General features: G+C 49.9%; 1 protein-coding gene across 4 annotated transcripts in view; it reads right to left on the bottom strand.

The window, feature by feature from the left end:
* The window catches only part of CFAP61 (cilia and flagella associated protein 61), a 252,953-nt gene that overhangs the window by 26,468 nt on the left and 206,634 nt on the right, over window positions 1-19,851 (bottom strand). For all 4 annotated transcript variants that reach the window (XM_008256339.4, XM_051845334.2, XM_008256341.4 and 1 more), the window contains one exon: window positions 19,544-19,749. In XM_008256339.4, the coding sequence (XP_008254561.2) occupies window positions 19,544-19,749 (206 nt within the window). The remainder of the gene's footprint in view (window positions 1-19,543; window positions 19,750-19,851) is intronic.

Raw genomic sequence — 19,851 nt, 5'->3', positions numbered from 1 at the left:
ATGATATGGAGTCCCAGGCCGGGCCAGCAGTCTCTCTCCAGGGAACCTGGAGTTGGGGCTGAGAAGCCTCTGGATAATTCTATTGGTCTGAGTGATTTAGGGCCTGGAACATGGGAACTGTGTGCAAGCAGAGAAAAGTGTGCAGAGTAAGAAGCAGCCACTGCCTGGTTCCCGCCTGCTGGCTCTTCCTGACTGGTCCCTTCCACCTGTAGGGCACAACAACGGGTCTTTCCAACCTCTTATCCTTGTTAGCTTGCATTTATAGTTTTGATTGAGCTCTGCTGTTTGTGATCCAAGACTCTTATGTCACTCGGATCATCAGATCATCAGATGTTTTTTTTTTTTTTCTTTTTGACAAGCAGAGTTAGACAGTGAGAGAGAGAGAGAGAGACAGAGAGAAAGGTCTTCCTTCCATTGGTTCACCTCTCAAATGGCTGCTACAGCTGGAGCTACACCCACCCAAAGTCAGGAGCCAGGTACTTCCTCCTGGTCCCATGTGGGTGCATGGCCCAAGAACCTGGGCCATCCTCCACTGCCTTCCCGGGCCACAGCAGAGAGCTGGACTGGAAGAGGAGCAACTGGGACAGAATCCGGCGCCCCAGCCCCAGGAGGATTAGTCAAGTGAGCTGCAGTGCCAGCCCATCAGATGATTTTTCAAGTGACTTACGGATATAAATGGGATGGGCTGGGGCTGGTGTTGTGGTGCAGTCACTAATCCAGCACCTGGGACTCTGGCATCCCATATGGGCACCGGTTCACGTATTGGCTTCCCATCCAGCTTCATGCTAACAGCCTGGGAAAGCAGTGGAAGATGACCAAAGTCCCACGTGGGAGACCCGGATGAAGCTCCTGGCTCCTGGCTCTGGCCTGGCCTAGGTTGGCCATTGTAGCCATCTGCAGAATGAACCACTGCAGGGAAGGTCTCTCTGCATTTTTCCTCCCTTTCTCACGGTAACTTGGACTTTCAAAATTAATAAATAAATATTTTTAAAAATAATGTGATGAGTTACACAAGTGATGTGCATTTTCATTTATTAATTTTAGTCATAGCTATTGGTCTTTTGTGGCCGTAAGTTTGTTTGTTTGTTTGTTTCTTTCTTTCTTTGTTTCTTTCTTTCTTTTTCTTTTTTTAACATAACGCCCTGTTTTTCCTTCTCCTGAATCTGCCAAACACTTTGTGTCACAGTTTTTGGCTAAGTTTGTGTTCTGTGATTACATGATTTTAACAATGCAAATATTAATCACAGTCTTTTCTTGAGTAAATTTTAATTTTTTTTGGATTAATAACCATAATTTTTTCTTAGTTTTCAATGTGTCTGACACAGTGTTTCCAGAATGTTCCAGTAGTTCTGTAAAATGCCCCCTCCCTACTGTTTTGTTTCTGCTTCTGGGCTCCTCTCTGGCCTGTCTGCTTGTTCTCTTAGCCATGGGGCCTTTCAGTGTCACAGCCCTATTTCATTCTCCTTTAGTTTACAACTCTGGTTGCTTCTTTTTTGTTGTTGTTTTGTTTCTTTGAAAGCCAAAGTTACAGAAATATGAGGGGAAGAGGGAGAAAAGAAGAAGGGGGGAGAGAGAGAGATCTTCCATCTGCTGGCTCACTCTCCAAATGGCCTCAATGGCTGGGGCTGGGCCAGGCTGAAGCCAGAGTCAGGAGCTCCATCTGGGTCTCTCACATGGGCAGCAGGGGCCCAAGGAGTTGGGCCATCTTCTGCTGCTTTCCCAGACCATTAGCAGGGAGCTGGATCGGAAGTGGAGCAGCCAGGACTCTAACGAGTGCTCATATGGGATGCTGGCATTGTAGGAGACAGCTTCACCTGCTGCACCACAATGCCAGCCCCTGATTGCTTCTTAAAAGAGATCTTTACTGTGCAGGACTCAAAAATATGCTTAATTTAGAAGTACACTTTAATGAACTCCAGTGTCCACTGCCCAGCTTCGTCACTTGTCAGCTCACGGGCAATCTTGTGTCATCCCAGGCTCGGCTACTCATTTCCTCCTGGGTATTTTGAAGCAAATCCCCAGACATTTCATATGTGTCCCTAAAAGATGATTTTTAATATATATACACATACATTACACATACATAAATATATATGATGAGATTTAAATCCTTGAAATGCAATTTAAAAATACATTTATTTTGGTAAAAAAAATAATTTGGAAATCTGCTCATACAGTCCTGTTCCTTTGGTTCTGATGTGAAATTGTTTCCTCTCAGGATTTTGAAGCCCTTAGGTTCTGAGGCTGCTACTGAAAAATCTGATGTTTTTGTTTCTAGCTCCTTTTTTTTTTTTTTTTTTTTTTACAGGCAGAGTGGACAGTGAGAGAGAGAAACAGAGAGAAAGGTCTTCCTTTGCTGTTGGTTCACCCTCCAATGGCCGCCATGGTCAGCGCGCTGTGGCCGGCGCACCGCGCTGATCCGATGGCAGGAGCCAGGTGCTTATCCTGGTCTCCCATGGAGTGCAGGGCCCAAGCACTTGGGCCATCCTCCACTGCACTCCCGGGCCATAGCAGAGAGCTGGCTTGGAAGAGGGGCAACCGGGACAGAATCCAGCTCCCCGACTGGGACTAGAACCCGGTGTGCCGGTGTCATAGGCGGAGGATTAGCCGAGTGAGCCGCGCTGCCAGCCTCTAGCTCCTTTTCAAGCGCCCTGCTTTCAGGAAGCTCCTCGTCGTCCATGGTGATCTGGAACTTCATGATAAGGTTTCTTGGGCTATCTGCCATTTCTTGTGCGAGGTATTGGTGGATTGCTCAACGTGGAGTTGACGTTTCTTGGCCTGGCAGTTTTCCTTCTATCACTGCCCCCAGTAGACTTTTCTAGGCCATTTTCTCTTTCTGGAATTCCCAGTAGTCTGAGCCAGGGCCCTTGTGTCGGTGCACTTCCGTGACTCCTATCTTACAGTTCCACTCCCAGCTGCTGCCATCCTGCTGGGGACCGGGGACTGGGGGCTCCTCGCATCGGTACGTGGATCTTCACCTAATTCCTTCTCTTTTCTTCTCCACACTCAACGCTTTTCCTCCACTGCGTCTTGTGTCTGACATCAAACTACCCAGAAAACCAACCCCCGTTCTCCTAGCGGGAGGTTAGAAGGAAGCACATCTGTTTGGCCCTCAAAGGACAGGAGGCGCCTGGGGGTGGTGGGAATCTTGGTGACTGTTAACCAGTGCCAGGATTTCAGTCCTGGGCCTCATCCCAGCATTCAGTGAGGATTTGTGTCCCCCTTATAGGCTCCTAAACTACAGCTTCTCTGCCCTGTGAGCCCCCAGATCCACTGCCCTCTCGCTGACCATCGTCTCCTTTCCAGGGTTCTTTGTCCACATGTAAAGGTTTATCCATTTTTTGGGGGGTGTTTGCTTTGCTGTCTATGGCAGTCCCAGAGGGAAGAGGAGCTAAGTGTATATGTTCAGTGGGCCGTATTTCATCAGAAGGCCCTAAATTATTTTTCAGTACAATCTTATAGTACATTGCCGAACCCTGGACCAAAATTTAGTCTCATGGGATCCTAATTCTGGGGTATAAATTTATTGGAAAACTTCCTCTAGCTCAACCTGAGAGCTTTGTTCCCGAGGATTTGAGGATTTTTGGTAAAACTGAAAAGCCGCGTTAGTGCTTCTCATCGCTCTTGTTGTTAGAATGGTTCCCTGAGCTCCCTGGGACACAGAGCCTGAGGCAAGGATCAAGTGTAAATGTTCTGCTTGGAAGGTGCAGTTCCAGGGCAGCCCTGGGAGCTGACCCAGCGAAAGATGAGGGGCAATTCAGGATTGTGGCCCGAGTTCCGGCTGCTGCCTCCCCCCAGGGGCACCCCCTCAGCCACGTGGGATGCCTCTGGACAGGGTGCACATGGCATCTGGCTTTGAGGACCGATGGGAGGCAGGGAAAGGAGGACTTCGTTCTCTGGTTCCTTCCTTTGAACAGAGAAGTAGGCCCCTGCACTTCCACGATGCATCAGACAGCCTACGGCAAGTGACTTGGGAAACAGACCATACGGCCTGTGGTCCACGACTTTACCAGAGTCCAGAACTGGGCGGAGCAAACAAACACTCAGGGAGAATCCAGTGATGCAGAGAGAGACTGTGGCTGTGTGTGGTTTGGATCTGATACCCTCCTGGGCTCCTGCCTTCCCAAGCAGCCTTGCCCTGGGCCTCAAGGCTGGGATATGGCCATGCTGATGGTTCTAATGGTGGACAGACCATGGAGCCTTTCCCCAGGAAGTTTTCCAAGTAGTACAGGTTTCTCTTACGATTCATTTTATTTATTTGAAAGACACAATTCCAAAGAAAGGTAGAGACAGAGAGACACAGATTGATCTTCCATCTGCTTGTTCACTTCCCAAATGGCCACAAAGGCCTGAACTAGGCTGATCCAAAGGCAGGAGCTTCTTCCGGGTCTCCCACATGGGTGCAGGGGCCCAAGCACTTGGGCCATCTTCCACTGCTTTCCCAGGCGCATTAGCAGGGAGCTGGATCAGAAGTGGAGCAGCCCAGGAATCAAACAGGCACCCCATATAGGATACTGGCACTGCAGGGCGGAGCTTTAACCTGCTGTGCCACAGCGCTGGCCACTCCATCTGATATCTAAATACCAAAGTGTGAGATGCCTGAGCCCAGGGCCTACTGGTGACTTTGGCTTTTGTAGGAGTCTAATCCTAGGGGAGGAAGCCAGCATGCAGGGACAAAGGGGCTGACGATATTTCAAATCCTGGCTTCAGGAGCAAGGCGTTTAGCCAGAGGTTAAGAAGCTTGTAGCCCACAGTGGAGTGCTTGGTATCAAGTCCTGGTCTGGCTCCTGACTCCGGCTTCACGACGATGCAAACCCTAGGAGGCAGCAGTGATGGCTCACGGACCTGGGCTCCCACTACCCACATGGGAGACCTGGAGTGCAATCCTGGCTCCTGGCTTCAGCCTTGGCCCAGACTCAGCCATTGAGGGCTTTTGGGGAGTGAACCAGAGGATGGGAGCCCTTTCTCACTCCGTCTTTCTCTGTCACTTCACCTCTCTGCCTCTCAAATAAATTAAAATAAAAAAAAAGAATCCTGGCTCCAGACGGCCAGTGTCAACCCTGCTCCACCCTTGGTTCAGCTCTGGGACACATTAACGTCTCCTCCAGTGTTTGTTAGATTGAGCTGGGCTCTGTCACCTGTAGACAGGCTCCCGGATAATGCTCATGACTGGAAGTACGTCAACAAAGCCTTCTTTTTTTTTTTTAAACATCTTGAAATGAATGATTTAAAAAAAAAACAAAAACAAAAGAACTTCTAAAACTCTGTCCTTGGTGATGCCAACTGAGTGCTTTTCCTTGTGGGGCCCTTGCACAATGGCTGCAGACTCAGCCTCCTTGTAGGGCATCAGGCCCTTGCCTTCCAGTTGTTTGGAGACAGCCCTTCCCAGGGGGCTCAGTCTAGACTCCAGACAGGTGCATGGGTGCCTTTGGAAAGCCTTAGGTTCTCACCGGCCAAGTAATCATGTCCTTCTGCGCCTAAGCTGTAGAAAACAACGAGTTGGTAATTAAGGCCCTAGGCAAGGCCAGGTTCAAATCCCCTGGCCACCAGAAAATCCACATCTCCAAGAAGTGGGCCCATACCAAGTTTAATGCAGATGAAAGTGAAGGCATGAGGGCCGGCACTGGCACCGTGGCTCATGGCATCCTGTATGGGCACCGGGTTCTAGTGCCAGTTGCTCCTCTTCCAGTCCAGCTCTCTGCTGTGGCCCCGGGAGGGCAGTAGAAGATGGCCCAAGAGCTTGGGCCCCTGCACCCGCGTGGGAGACCGGGAGGAAGCACCTGGCTCCTGGCTTCGGATAGGTACAGTGCCAGCCGTAGCGGCCATTTGGGGAGTGAACCAAGGGAAGGAAGACATTTCTGTCTCTCTCTCACTGTCTATAACTCTACCTGTCAAATAAATAAATAAAAAAAGAAAGAAAGTGAGGGCATGGTGGCTGAGAAGCAGCTTCTCTCAGTGGCTGTGGGGTCCAACACATCCCAGTGCTGGCTTCCCAGAAAAGTGACTGGCCCTGCACTCAGGAGGATGTTCACTGAGCTGCCCCGCCTTAATCACACCAACCAATCAATACTACTTCCTGTCCCCAAAAAAAAAAAAAAAAAAAAGAAAGAAAGAAAGGAAGGAAGGAAGGAAGGAAGGAAGAAAGAAAATAAAAGAAAAAAGAACCCTAACATTAAAAATGCTTCTCCATGGATCTGGCGCTATGGCATAGTGGGAAAAGCCACTGCCTGCAGTGCCGGCATCCCATATGGACACTGGTTCAAGTCCTGGCTGCTCCACTTCCGATCCAGCTCTCTGCTATGGCCTGGGAAAGCAGTAGAAGATGGCCCAAGTGCTTGAGCCCCTGCATCTGCATGGAGACCCAGAGGAAGCTCCTGGCTCCTGGCTTCGGATCAGTGCAGCTCTGGCCGTTGCGGTCAATTGGGGAGTGAACCAGTGGATGGAAGACCTCTCTCTCTCTCTCTTTCTCTCTCTCCTCTCTCTGTTTAACTCTTTCAAATAAATAAGTAAATCTTTTTAAAAAATTTTTTAAAATGCTCCTCTAGTTCAGATTTCTTCCCGCTTAGTGTGCTACAGGCTAAGCCACTGCAATAGAGGCTTAGTGAGCAGTTAAGTTCAGGGTGGGGTGATTCGAGTTCATATATTAACTTCCCGCGGGGACCTCAGCAGCCTTGGATCTCCTCCTGCATGAGATCCACTCGCAAGTTTGCCTGAGGACAAAGACTGGCCCGAGGGACATCACTCACAGTGCACTGGACAGGGACATCCCTCACGGTGCACTGGACAGGATTTCAGCTGGGGGACCGGGGAGCCCAGCAGATCACTGCTCTCAAGTCCAGCTTAATACCGTGAACGAGCGGTAGCACTGTTCAATTATCACATGCGGAAATCCTGCGGCTTGCGGATGCACTTGTCAGCTGGGGCGGCGAGTGGCTGGGAACTAATCATTCAACCTGCCGAGGGGCACAGAAGCCCCCTCCCAGCAGCGCTGTGGCCGCCAGCGTGGTGTATACTTTCCCATCTCACTTGGATGAGTTCCTAATGATTGAAGTATAGATTATTAATGCTGTGAACCTCTGGGAGCCCAGCGTGACTGTGCTGGGCTCTATTCCGCCCTCCGTGTCTTCAGCACGTACCCCGGCCTGGCACACGGTGTTCAGGCAGCTGTCAGAGCCGCTGGGGCCAAGAGGCTGCCGTGGGATCCAAACTGTGGCTCCTATTAGCAGCTGCAGGGGCATTGTTGGTGGCATTTGGTGCCTTCTTCTCCCCAAATTACCGGGTTGAGTGGATAAGAAGTCAAAAAACACAGCTCGGGGTTTGCTGGGGGTGGGTGACTCCAGTGTTTGTAAGAGAGAAGGGAAGTGGCTAATGCCACGCTGGGGCCCTGCCATCTGTCACTTTGCAACGTTTCCCAGGGTGAGTGCCAGGAACATGGCTGAGCAAGGCTGAGCAGCACACACAGAGCCACATCCTGGGCTGTGCAGGGTCTGCAGCAGCCTGATCCCAGGGGTGGGAGGGCAGCACAGTGCATGCTGGCTGGACAGTTCTTCTGGGTGCAGCTGTGAGCTGAACACCTGTCTACACAGTGGTTTCACGAAGAGTTCCATGCCTTCTCTCACACGGGAAATAAGGCCGAGAGACAATAACCCTAGGCAAGGCATGAAGGGACCTCACGTGTGCCCTCTCCTTTCCACACACGTTGTCGTCCCCAGTGAGAAGCAGCAAACTCATGATGTCCAGAGAAGGAACGGGAGGCTGGAACAACGTCAGTGCTGAGCGTTGAATCCAGGGGTAGCTGATGCGAATGGAAGTGTCCAGGGCTAACGGTGAGTCTTGGACAGCACAGCCATCAGCAAAATACCCACGGCCTGCCTGTGCGGCAGCCTAGTGGCTTGCGAGGGACACAGAGCCGCACAGGCCTGGGGTGAAGAAAGTCTGTCTTTGCCCGCTCGGGTGATGCAACCTGATATCACAGGCCGAGTGGCTTAAACTACAGAAACTTACTTCTCTGTTTTGGAGATACGGTGACAGCACGGCTGCTTCCTGATAAGAGCTCCCCGCCCGACTTGCAGATGACCACCTTCCTGCTCTGTCTGCACGTGGTGAAGCTGTCTCTTTCTCCTCTACTGATGCCACGGTCCTACTGGAGGACCTCGTTTGGCCTCATTGATGACCTCCTAAGGACCTCTTCTCCAGATACAGTCATGTTGGGGGTTAAGGCATTAACACGTGAAGTGGGCAGAACAGAATTCAGCCTGTAACACTGGGTCATCAGTAGGCTTGTCAGTTGGGAGACAGCAAACACAAACGAGAAGTTGAACAGGTTATAGGATAGAGAATGATTCAAGAGATGTGCATATGTACAGGGTGGTCTGTATAATTAAAGGGGAGTTTGTGTCATTTACTAGCCTGGAGATGTTATATAATATATAATAAATGCATTCTAAAATTAGGTGGGAAAAAACCTAGCACCTTAAAGACCCAGTGTCTTCTGCCTTGCATTGTTTTTGGTGAGCAGTCTGTTGTCATTCTTCTCTTTATTCCTCTGTTAATGATGTGCTTGTTGGGGTCAGCACTGTGGTGTAGCAAGTAAGGCTGCCACCTGGGATGCTGGCATCCCATTTGAGCACTGGTTTACGTCCTGGCTGTTCCACTTCCAATCCAGCTCCCTGCTAATGGGCCTGGGAAAGCAGCTGGCCCAGCCCTGACTGTTGCAACCATTTGGGGTGTGAACCAGTGCACCAGATCTTTTTCTCTCTCTTTTTCTCTGAACGCTGTCTTTCAAATAAATAAATAAAGATTTTTTTTTAAAAAAAGAAAAATCTAGAAGGAATTGTGTTGTCTGCAACTGAACCCAAGCTGACATTTTAATCTTTGCACTTTCTCATAATGTCTGAGGAATGGGAGACAGGTTGGCTGGGGGATGGCCTGGTTCACCTGTGCATGTTTTACTGGGATTTTCAATCTGTGGCTTCCTTGGAAACCTTTCTTCTTGACTGCTTGAGAGAACGGAGTCTTAAAGGAGTTAACGTTATCTGACTATTTAAAAATGTTCAGTGATCACCTTTTTTTTTTTTTTTTTTGGACAGGCAGAGTGGATAGTGAGAGAGAGACAGAGAGAAAGGTCCTCCTTTTGCAATTGGTTCACCCTCCAATGGCCGCCATGGCTGGTGTGCTGCGGCCGGTGCACTGCGCTGATCTAAAGGCAGGAGCCAGGTGCTTCTCCTGGTCTCCCATGTGGGTGCAGGGCCCAAGGACTTGGGCCATCCTCCACTGCCTTCCTGGGCCACAGCAGAGAGCTGGCCTGGAAGAGGGGCAACCGGGAAAGAATCCAGCGCCCCAACTGGGCCTAGAACCTGGTGTGCCGGCACCGCTGGGTGGAGGATTAGCCTATTGAGCTGCGGCGCCAGCCACAGTGATCACCTTAACCAGAGATCTGGCCCCATAGCTTTAGCTGAGAACTCAGATTAAATCATTATTATGTTTAAATGATTTGAGCCTCTGGAAATTATTGAAATTCCTGAGTCTTCTGACTTTCAGGTGGATCCCTAGAAACCTTTGGGAACAGGATTCTTAGTGTGGAGGGACAGTAGCTGTTTGAGTTAACTTAGATTGGATAAAGTGAAAATCTTGGTGTGGCTTAGGCTTGCTAACTTTCAGAGTTTTCAAGTCTGAGATTGTTAGACGGTGATCCAACTTTTCTTTCTGTACTTAATGCAGATAATCAATCGACAAACTGTAACTGAAACTCTGTTTATTGTTTTTAAGGCATTTTCCTTTCTAGCTTTGAGCCTATCTGCCTGTCAGAATTCTACAGGAGTAGTGAGGTGATGCTGGCTCAGTCCTGTGAGAGGATAGTTCTCACCTGCAGAAGTGATGGACAGTGGACTCCAGGTAAACATAGCCTGAGGACCCCTCTTTCTACCTCTTTGTGCCTTAAATGAGACAGAAAGGATTTCTGATGCTGGTAATCCTCTTCCCAATCCCAGAGAAGAACAAACAAACAGGACCATGTTGATCCTGGCAAGGCGAACACACAGAGCCTAGCCACGGAGTGACTGGTCAACAGTACTTTTAAGGAAAACATGACAAGGGGGAATACCGGCATTAAGATGGAGTCACTGGGGCCTGTGCCATGGCACAGTAGGTTAATCCTCCACCTGTGGCACTGGCATCCCATATGGGTGCCAGTTCTAGTCCTGGCTGCCCCTCTTCCAGTCCAGCTCTCTGCTGTGGCCCGGGAGGGCAGTGGAGGATGGCCCAAGTGCTTGGGCCCCTGCACCTGTGTGGGAGACTGGGAAGAAGCACCTCGCTCCTGGCTTCAGATTGGTGCAGCCGCAGCCATGGTGGCCACCTGGGGAGTGAACCAACAGAAGGAAGACCTCTCTCTCTCTCTCTCTCTCTCTCTCACTGCCTGTAACTCTACCTCTCAAATAAATAACTAAAAATCTTAAAGAAAAAAAGATGGAGTCACTGGTGTCAACCCTAAACTAAAACATAAGGCCGAGGAGTTAGGAAAAAAGGGTTTTCATGCATGATTGCCTGATGGTAACTGTCACAACAGATGGCCAGATCTGCAGCCTCTGCAGAGGCCAACATTTCAAAGATAAACTAACTAGACACGATACCTAGACTTCCCACACTTTATGCTACAAGCTACATAGAGCACCACGCAGGGGTTGTCACACCTGAGATAGCTCTTTGACTTCTTGGTAAATCAGGAAGCAAGGATTAGGACTGAGAATACTGACTCAAGAAATAAGAAAGAGAGAGAGAGAGAGAAAGAGAGAGAGAGAGAAAGGAAGAAATGCCCAGTGGCATAAATTAAAAAAAAAAAGTCTGACATTGTCACCCAAGGCTTGCTGTGTCTTGGAATTTCTTTTCTTTTTTTTTTTTTAAGATTTATTTATTTTACTTTGAAGTTAAGAGTTACACAGAGAGAGAAGGAGAAGCAGAGAGAGAGAGGTCTTCCATCCACTGGTTCACTCCCCAGTTGGCAGCAATGGCTGGAAGGGCACCGAACTGAAGCCAGGAGCCAGGAGCTTCTTCTGGGTCTCCTACGCGGGTGCAGGGGCCCAAGGACTTGGACCATCTTCTACTGCTTTCCCAGGCCACAGCAGAGAGCTGCATGGGAAGTGGAGCAGTGGGGACTTGAACTGGTGCCCACATGGGATGCTGGCACTGCAGGCAGTGGCTTTTCCCACTATGCCACAGTGCTGGCCCCGTGTCTTGGAATTTCTAACAGCCACACGTCATGCACTACAGGAGGCAGAGGAGTTTCTTCTCGTGCTGTCCATTTCTCTATGTTGCCACCTCTGAAACCACAGGGAGGTAACCAGCTCACATACCACTGAGAAAAACTTAGTTGTGTTGTCTGAAAATCCAAACATTACGGGAGAATATAGCACCTTTAAAGCCAGCCACCTTGCTTCCAGACCCTTCTGAAGAGTCTATGCATGAGTGCTTTGAACAGTGAACTCCAGCAGGCTGCATCTGCCTGACATCTCCTTAGAAACTTCAGATCTGATGGAAGCAACTGAATGGATTAGGGGAACTGGAAGGCCAAACGTGCAGTAGTAACCTTTCAGGAAGCCAAAGCACTGCCCCCAGTTTCCTCTTCCCAAGAGGACTTACACCTTGGGAGAGGTAAGACAGTAAAAATCCACTAGGACTCCAAGTATCTTTTTCTGTATTATATGCCTATTGGGCCATGTAGACAAAAACTTCACAGCCAAACATCTAAGCTAGCAGCTAAACAATCGTCTTTGACTTGTTCTCCCTTAGAAGAGGAAGTCAAGGAAGATGCACTTCACCATGTCAAGGTTTTTCATTCCAGTAATCCCCGACTCTGCCCCCAATCAGCAGGAAGTAGCCAGAGCTTGCAGTCAGTGGCCCTATTCCACTGACCTTGAATGGACAATCGACAGTGGGGTGATTTGTAAGCATAATGAAGGCATCTTCTCTTCCCTTTTCATACTGTGACTAACAAAAACACTACTGATATGGTGAATTACCTGTGATTAGCAATTATTATTCATAATAATATTTGCATAGTTGAATAATAACGTTTGCATAAGAATTTCAGGAGCCTGCAGAAAGGAGATGACTTGGAATGGCAGAGCTCACACCCAGCTAAGGAGAAGAGCATGCAACTCTGAACTGCACACAGGAAAACTCCACCAGGCTGATGCCCTGGATTTCATGGATGGACCGACATCAGTACGCAGCCTGAAAATCTGCTTAGTTATCAATGGACTGGACTCACCGTTTTGTTTTTTCTAACCTCCACCTGCAATTACTCCTTCCCTTAAAAATACACACACATACACACACTTTTTGCTGGGTTGCTGGGCGGGAAAGAGCACATTTTGGATCCAGAGATCACTCTTTCCCCAAGACTCCTGGCTTCTGGAAATAATCCCTTTCCTCTTACCCACCTCCCGTCTCTGGGCAGTCGGCTGTCCCGTGGCTAGCAGCAAGGGCCTGGGTATTCCACCCGGTAACAGGGATCATTTCAGGACCATCCCAGCAATCTCATCTTTTACCCCAGGAAAGTTTCACTCCATGAAAACAGCACGGTGGGAAAACAGCACGGTGGGAAATCGGGAGGTGGAGACACATCGGAACAGTACTGCAGGCAAGGAGGGAGCAGGCTGGCTAAAACGGACTTTGACCTTCGCTTCTGATACTGTCAGATCTCGGCTGTGCTTCTCAGGGACAAGTGATGTTCAAGAGCGTGGGCTTGGCCTGGGTGTCATGGCAGGAGGCACCCCAATGAGCAGGTGGGATCAATGAGGAATCGGCCAGATGGGCGTATGTGAGCAAACTTGACCTAGACTGCCTTTTACGAGGGCAGAGAGCGAGCGTACAATTAGATGGCATTCTGCTTTGAGCAAATCAGTTGGGAAAGGATTCTTCGCAAGGCTACCACACAGGACTGGAAGGGATACTGGTGAAGGCCGGCCAGTGACGTGGCAGACAGCCGACTGGGAGGCTGGTGAGGGCCAGGAGCGTATTGGAGAACTGGCCTCCGACATCTTTCCCGTGTAGACAAAGAAACGCAGAAGTGGGGGCGAGTGGTCGTATCTCATGTGTTGTTCCGTCTGGGGAAATGGGTGCCTGGGCTTCAGTGTGCAACTTGCTGCTGGCTCACAGCACAGGGCGGCCGACTACAGGGGAACAGAAAACCATCTTTGAGGCGTGAGGACCTGACTCTGATGGGAGTCTAATCAATGAGGGAAGGGCTCCTGTGGGCCGGCAGCATCCCGCTTTGCAGCCCCAAGGCTGCGGCTTTCCGGAGGGGGTGACTTCCAGAAGCTCACAGGTCACTAGGGAAACAGCAGCCTGTTAAAGGGGCTGCTTGGATCCCATGTAGAGTGTCGGGTGCGGCAGCACTTAATCGCTAACAGGCCCCTGGCACGCTGGGGAAGGAGTGCGGGAGGAGAGAGCCTCCAAGGGCCGAGCACGCTCAGATGTGAGAAGAGGTGATTGAGTCAAGGCGTGCCCATCTCTGATGGCCTCGCTCGAAGACGCTAGGGCGAGACCTATTCACGCCACGAGGATAAAGGATGCTGCGGACTGGTAATTAAGGCTAAGGAGGGCACGGTAGGCAAGACCTGATTATTACTGTTATTACTATTTTGGAGGGTCACCGATAAGTGGAGGAGAGAGAAGATGAGGTGGAGTGGAGAAAGGAGAGGAGGCACTGCCTGGGGCCTCGCCACCCATGGCTCTCATTAAGCCAGCTCTTCAGCACCTCGCCCTGGTTCCTTCTGTCCACGGCGTCCTGAAGCCAGGAGCTGAGTGAGCAGGACTGAAGGTGCTGATCGTTCCCGACTGCACCCAAGGACTCCACGGGCAGGGCCTGGGAGAGGTGGGCGCACGTGCACGTGCGCGTGCGAATGAGTGTGCACATGTGACACCAAGGGGAAGACTGGGAAAAGGAAGATCTTAGTAACACATTCATTATGTGACTCGAAACGCTGGTTGCCTCAGAAGGGAACAAATGATAAAAAAATAAAATGGCTCTATTCTTTTTCCAAAGTGGTAAATCAATCGGTCAATCAATTCCTCCCTCTCCCTGTCTCTCTCTCCTCTCCCCTCCTCCTCCTCCTCCCTCTCTCTCTCTCTCTCTCTCTCACACACACACACACACACACACAGAGAGCCACCAGTGGTGATTTTAGTCCTCTCTGTCTTTGCTGCCAATGGCTTGCACCGGCACTCTGAGCTGAAAATGAGAATGAAACAGAGGCGGCACCCGAGCCAGCCTGGGCCGCAGACCCTGAGCCGAGTTGTGGTCCTGCGACAACCGTGGGCTGCCTGTGCACGGCGGTGGCTGATTGCTCGCCCGCCTCCCCACGTCCCCATATGGCTCCAAAGTGAGCCACTGCTCAGGAGGTCTCAACTGTTCTCAGCAACATCTGACCCGCGGGGCTGCCAGGGTTCCCACTGGCACAGGAACGAGCACCCATTGGGAGAAGAGGAGAGAGGATGCAGAGGGAAGCCGGCGAGGAGCCCATGGTGCAGCCAGGCCAGACTCGCAGAGCAACAGTGTGGCCAGGTCACCGTGAGCACCTTCCTCCCCCCAGCACGCAGGAAGGGGCCCCAGATGCACAGCAACCGCTTCTGGATTTCAACAAGAGAGGTTGCCGGTGCTGCCAAGGTCAGGAAAACAATCGGTAGTCATCTCGCGGCCAAAATCAGCTAAACAGTGCACCCTGCTTGGAAAGGGCCTCGCCAATCTGTCTGACAACACGCAGGGCGGGCACCGCCGAGTCCTGGCAGCTCCTGGTGGCGCTTGACAAGAGCGTGGCCGCAGCTGCACAGGCACTGGAACACACGTGTGGGAGGGCCTGACAAGGCGCGGCACCCACGGAACCTCAGAGCCCACCTGCTCCCCGGGTCTCTGGGAGACACCAGTGGGCACCTCGCAGTGGCCTCTGGAGCTCTGTCGTGTCTTGCCGTCACAAGTACTCACCCTTAGCACATCAGATTAGCTTTAAAAATGATTACCAGCATCGGTCGACAGCTGCACCCTGACAAGCGGCCGCAGCCCAACGTGCTGTTTCACAATCACCTTGTTTTCAGGGAGGAGCAAGACAGCAAGGGGCTTTGAATTTGGTGAGAGGGAAAACATCTCCCCCGACCCCCACCCCACCACCCGCAAGGAAGATCCTTGGCATGTGATTTCCAACCAAGTAAAATTCTTTTTTTCACAAACAACTGATATATTTTGGGTAAGACTGATGGCAACAATGAAATCCTACTCACACAAATGAATTCTTTTTTAAAATGCTTGTATTTTTTTTTACTTAAGATTAATGGAGTCAAGTTGACAAAGACAAAGAAAAGCCTATGCTCACAGAATCTGATGCTTTATCAAAAATATGGCTTATATTTGAAAAAGTGGTAGGAAGATTCCCCGACAGACAAAAGCTTTCAGAGACTGAACGCCTTACTGTGGGGAAAAAATTAAAAGCCGATCATCTTAAAAATGTTCAGCAGACCAAGGGTGGGCGTTTGGCCTAAGGCCTGAGACCCTGAAGCCCACATTAGAGAGCCTGAGTTTGAGCCCCAGCTTTGCTTCTGATCCCAGCTTCCTATTAACGCACACCCTGGGAGGCCGCAGGTGATGGTTCAAGTACTTGGATCCCTGCCACCCGTGTAGGGGATCTGGGCTGAATTCCTGGCTCCTAGCTTCCACCTGGCCCAGCCCTGGGCTGCTGTGGGCATTTAGGTGGAGGATGGAGGCTCTGTTTGTCTCTGTCTCCCTGACAGCGAAATAGTTAATTTTTTTTAAGTTTAGGAACCCAGTAATCAAAGGGAGCTCTGTGAATCTGATAAGGAGCATTCAAGAAAATCTAAGTGGCCAATGCCACACAGCTAACAGTGAATACGTCCCCTTGAAGATTAAGAAAGAGGCAACAGTGCTATTTCTCACTATTCCTGTTCTACTTTTTACTACCAATCATAGCCAGTGCAGTGCAAGAAAGACAAGAAGTAAAAATCACAGAGATTGAGAAAGAAGAAAACAGTTGTCACTATTTGCAGATGATATAATTTTTCTGTGGAAAATCTGAAGGATCTAATGATTTGAATGAATGAAGGAGTTTAGAAAGTTTTGCACAATACAGACCTAGACAATTAGTGCATTTATTCATACTAGCAGCAAACAATAAGAAAACTGATATTGATAATGGCAATAAAATTGTAAGATACTCAAACAGAAATTGTAGAAGCCATTTACGGAGAAAATTATACACCTTTCCTGAAAGACATTTTAAAAGACTTGAAATAACTTGATATTTATACTAGATTTTCATACTGGAATCAATATCAAAATTGTCACCTTACCTGATTGACCTCAGATTTAATGCATTTCCTATCGCATCCAATGGGCTTTTCAAGGAGCTTGGAAAGCTTATTATAAAAGAGCAAAGGGACAAAACTGTCCAAGCCACCCTCGAGGAAAACAGAGACTACACTGGGTTAAGCTATCTGTTAACAGACACGAAAGAAAGTGCGAAACCAAGTCTGAAAGTAGGAGGAGATATATTAACTAACACAAGTCCAGCATGGGGCTGGCGCTGTGGCGGAGCGGGTAAAGCTGCCACCAGCAGTGCCGACATCCCATATGGATGCCAATTCAAGTCCTGGCTGCTCCACTTCTGATCCAGCTCTCTGCTATGACCTGGGAAAGCAGAAGAGGATGACCCAAGAGCTTGGGCCCCCTACACCTGCATGGGAGACCCAGAAGAAGCTCTTGGCTCCTGGCTTTGGATCGGCGCAGCTCTAGCTGTTGCAGCCAATCGGGGAGTGAACCAGTGGATGGAAGACCTCTCTCTCTCTCTCTCTCTCTCTGTGCCTCTCCTTCTCTCTCTGTGTAACTGGCTTTCAAATAAATAAGTCAGCCTTAATAAATCTTAACACAAGTCTGTATCCAGCGTGTGAATCACTAAGAAGCAGCCAGCCCAGAGGAAAAAATGGAGAAATGTCAGAAATGGGCCTTGAAAAGGACCTTTCACAAATGGCCCAGGCTCAAACAAAGAGGCACTAACTGTGCTCTCAGTTAGGGAAGCGCAAATGGAAGCCACAGAAAATCCTGCAGCATACCACCGGTCAGGCTGACTTCTGAGGTCCGAGAGTACCAGAGTTCGCCAGGGCTCCGGAAGCACAGGGAGTCCCCAGCATGGCAGGCTGGGGGTGGTTTACACAGCTAACGATCACTTTGGAGACACGTGGGCATCCCCTGGTGAGGGTGAAGACAGGCAGTCCCATCGCTCAGCAGCCATAGGACTGAGATCCGCTGGGGAAGCTGTGCAATGAGGCACCATACAAGGCCCTCAGAACTGTTTGGAAACAACTTAAGCACCAACCCAGGCCAGCGTTGTGGTATAGCAGGTAAGGTCGCCTCCTGCAACACCCGGTTTATGTCCCTGCTGCTCCACTTCTGATCCAGCTCCCTGCTCATGGCCTGAGAAAAGCAGCAGAAGATGGCCCAAGTGTTTGGGCTCCTGCCATCCATGTGAGAGACCCAGATGGAGCTCCTGGCTCCTGGCTTCTTTGGCCTGGCCCAGCTCTGCCCATTGTGGTCATCCGGGGAGTGAACTAGAGGATGAAAGCTCTCTCTCTCTCTCTCTGTAACTCTGACTTCACATAAATAAACTGTTTTAAAAAGCTAAAATAAATATCAACCAACAGGAAAATCCAGGAAGGGACTGTGACAGAGTTACATAACACAAATCTACAGGGCACGGGGGCCCGGCCACCACCAGAGAATGGCCGTGGAGGACAGGGCCAGGCTGGGGTGCTTCGGGCCCCTGGCGATGGCATCTCCAGGCTGCACACACTGGCCTATTTCCTGGTAACCACGTTCTTTCCAGCTCTACACGAGCTGCCCTGTATGTGTGTATCTGCACAGACCAGCGAGGATGGTGCTTAGAAACACAGTGCTAAACACAATGTGGACTATTTGATTTGACTCAAAAGCAGTCAAAACAAATTAATACATTTAGGAAATCATATATAGGTGCACATCTTTTATTCTTTGAAGATATTTATTTTATATATTTGGCAGAGCTACAGAGAGGGAGTCACACACACACACACACACACACACAGATGGATCTTCCATTTGCTGATTCACTCCCCAGATGGCCACAATGGCTGGTGCTGGCCAGGCCAAAGCCAGGAGCTTGAAACTTCATGCTCCCACGTGGGTGCATGGGCCAAGCACTTGGGGCATCTTCCACTGCTCTTCTAGGCGCATCAGCAGGGAGCTGGATTGGAAGTGGAGCAGCCAGGATTTGAACCCGCACTCACATGTGATGCTAGCATTGCAGGCAGTGGTTCAACCTGCTGCACCACAGTGCTGGCCCCTTTGTGCACATCTTTAAAACAAGGGTTGGCAAACTGCCCAACCAAGGTTGGCTCGGCCCAAACTCAGCCAGCACTTGTGCTGGTGAATGAGGTTCCATAAGGATGCAGCCACTTCTTTATGTACCATCTGTGGCTGTTTTCTCACTGCAAGGGCAGAGCTGAGCACCTGTGACAGCAGCCGTTTCTGCTTCTGTATACAAAAAGTTTGCTGATTCTGTCTTCACAGGACACCGAATGATAAACTCAGATCTCAGGACAGCAGATACCTCCTAGGAGACAAGAGGCAGTGTGGCCAGAGGGGGGCTTCCAAAGTCGGAGGTAAGGAATTCCTTCTTTAACCTGGGCAGCAGGCATACAGATCTCCAGTGTAGTTTCCCCTTAAAGGGGATGCGCGTTTCTTTGTTTATATGATGCATTTAATTTAAAATTTTCCTTAGGAGTGGGGAAAGCTAGATTCTGAGTTCTGTTGCTTATATCCTCCATCCGTATCTAGTACTGGCTCCGTCATCATCTTGTTTTGCTGAGAGAGAAATTCTGCTACCTTGCTAAGCAGCAGCCTGCATGCAGACTTGGCTTTCCACTTTAAAATACTACACCTTCCCAAGGATAAAATGTATTGGCTTTTGAGAAGACGGAGGTTCAGAGCCTCCAGTCTAACTGACCCATACATGTAGAAATTCCCTTCCCAGTGAGCTTGGACAAATGGTCACTTGCCTTTTGCTTGACCACATGCCGGGAGGAAGGCGTCTGGGGTCACAGCCAGCCTGTCTGGTGGTCGTGGAGTTTCTACGAGAGCTAATGCTTCCACATTCTGCTCCCGAAGCTACTTCCTTGTTTCCTGCCTGCTGCTCTTATCATCACACGTGAGCCCCTCTGTGTGGACGAGAGGATGTGGAGCCCAGGCATGGCTACGTGTGGGGTCCAGGGACCACGTGTGGATGCATCCAAGGCCATGCACTTCCTCACGTGGCCGTTCCCTCTCCAGTCGACAACAGAGGTCAGATACTCGGTGTCCTATCAGAACCAAACCTTGGCTCCTCTGGTTTCTCCCAGGGACTCCCATTTTGCTCTCTGGTGCATCCAACACCCAAGCCTCACCCGTGCGACACAGCCTATATTTATTTTTAGGTTTTCCAAGAGTCAAATGCAAGGTCCAACTTACCTGTAGAGATCTGTGATCTTTTCATTCTCGTAGCGAACACACAGGTTGTTGAGGACTTGCTCGTGCTGACCAAACAGGCGGATGTAGTTGGAGGCAGGGAAAGGCTCCTTCGAAAGGCACGTGAGGCTCTCCACCATTCTGTACTTGTTAATATGAATCCGGAAGTACGTTCCGTTTTCCACCATACCGGTGACTATTTCCAAACCCTGGGAGAGGGAGGCAGGCAGATCAGAAAGCAGCATTGGGAATGTGTCTGGACTTCAGGGACTTTATCGGAGCAGCTGATTTCCCAAATATAATGGGTCATC

Source organism: Oryctolagus cuniculus, chromosome 11, assembly GCF_964237555.1.
Source record: "Oryctolagus cuniculus chromosome 11, mOryCun1.1, whole genome shotgun sequence".
Taxonomy (NCBI): domain Eukaryota; kingdom Metazoa; phylum Chordata; class Mammalia; order Lagomorpha; family Leporidae; genus Oryctolagus; species Oryctolagus cuniculus.
The sequence above is the reverse complement of the archived record's forward strand: the minus strand, read 5'-3'. Positions and strand labels throughout refer to the sequence as shown.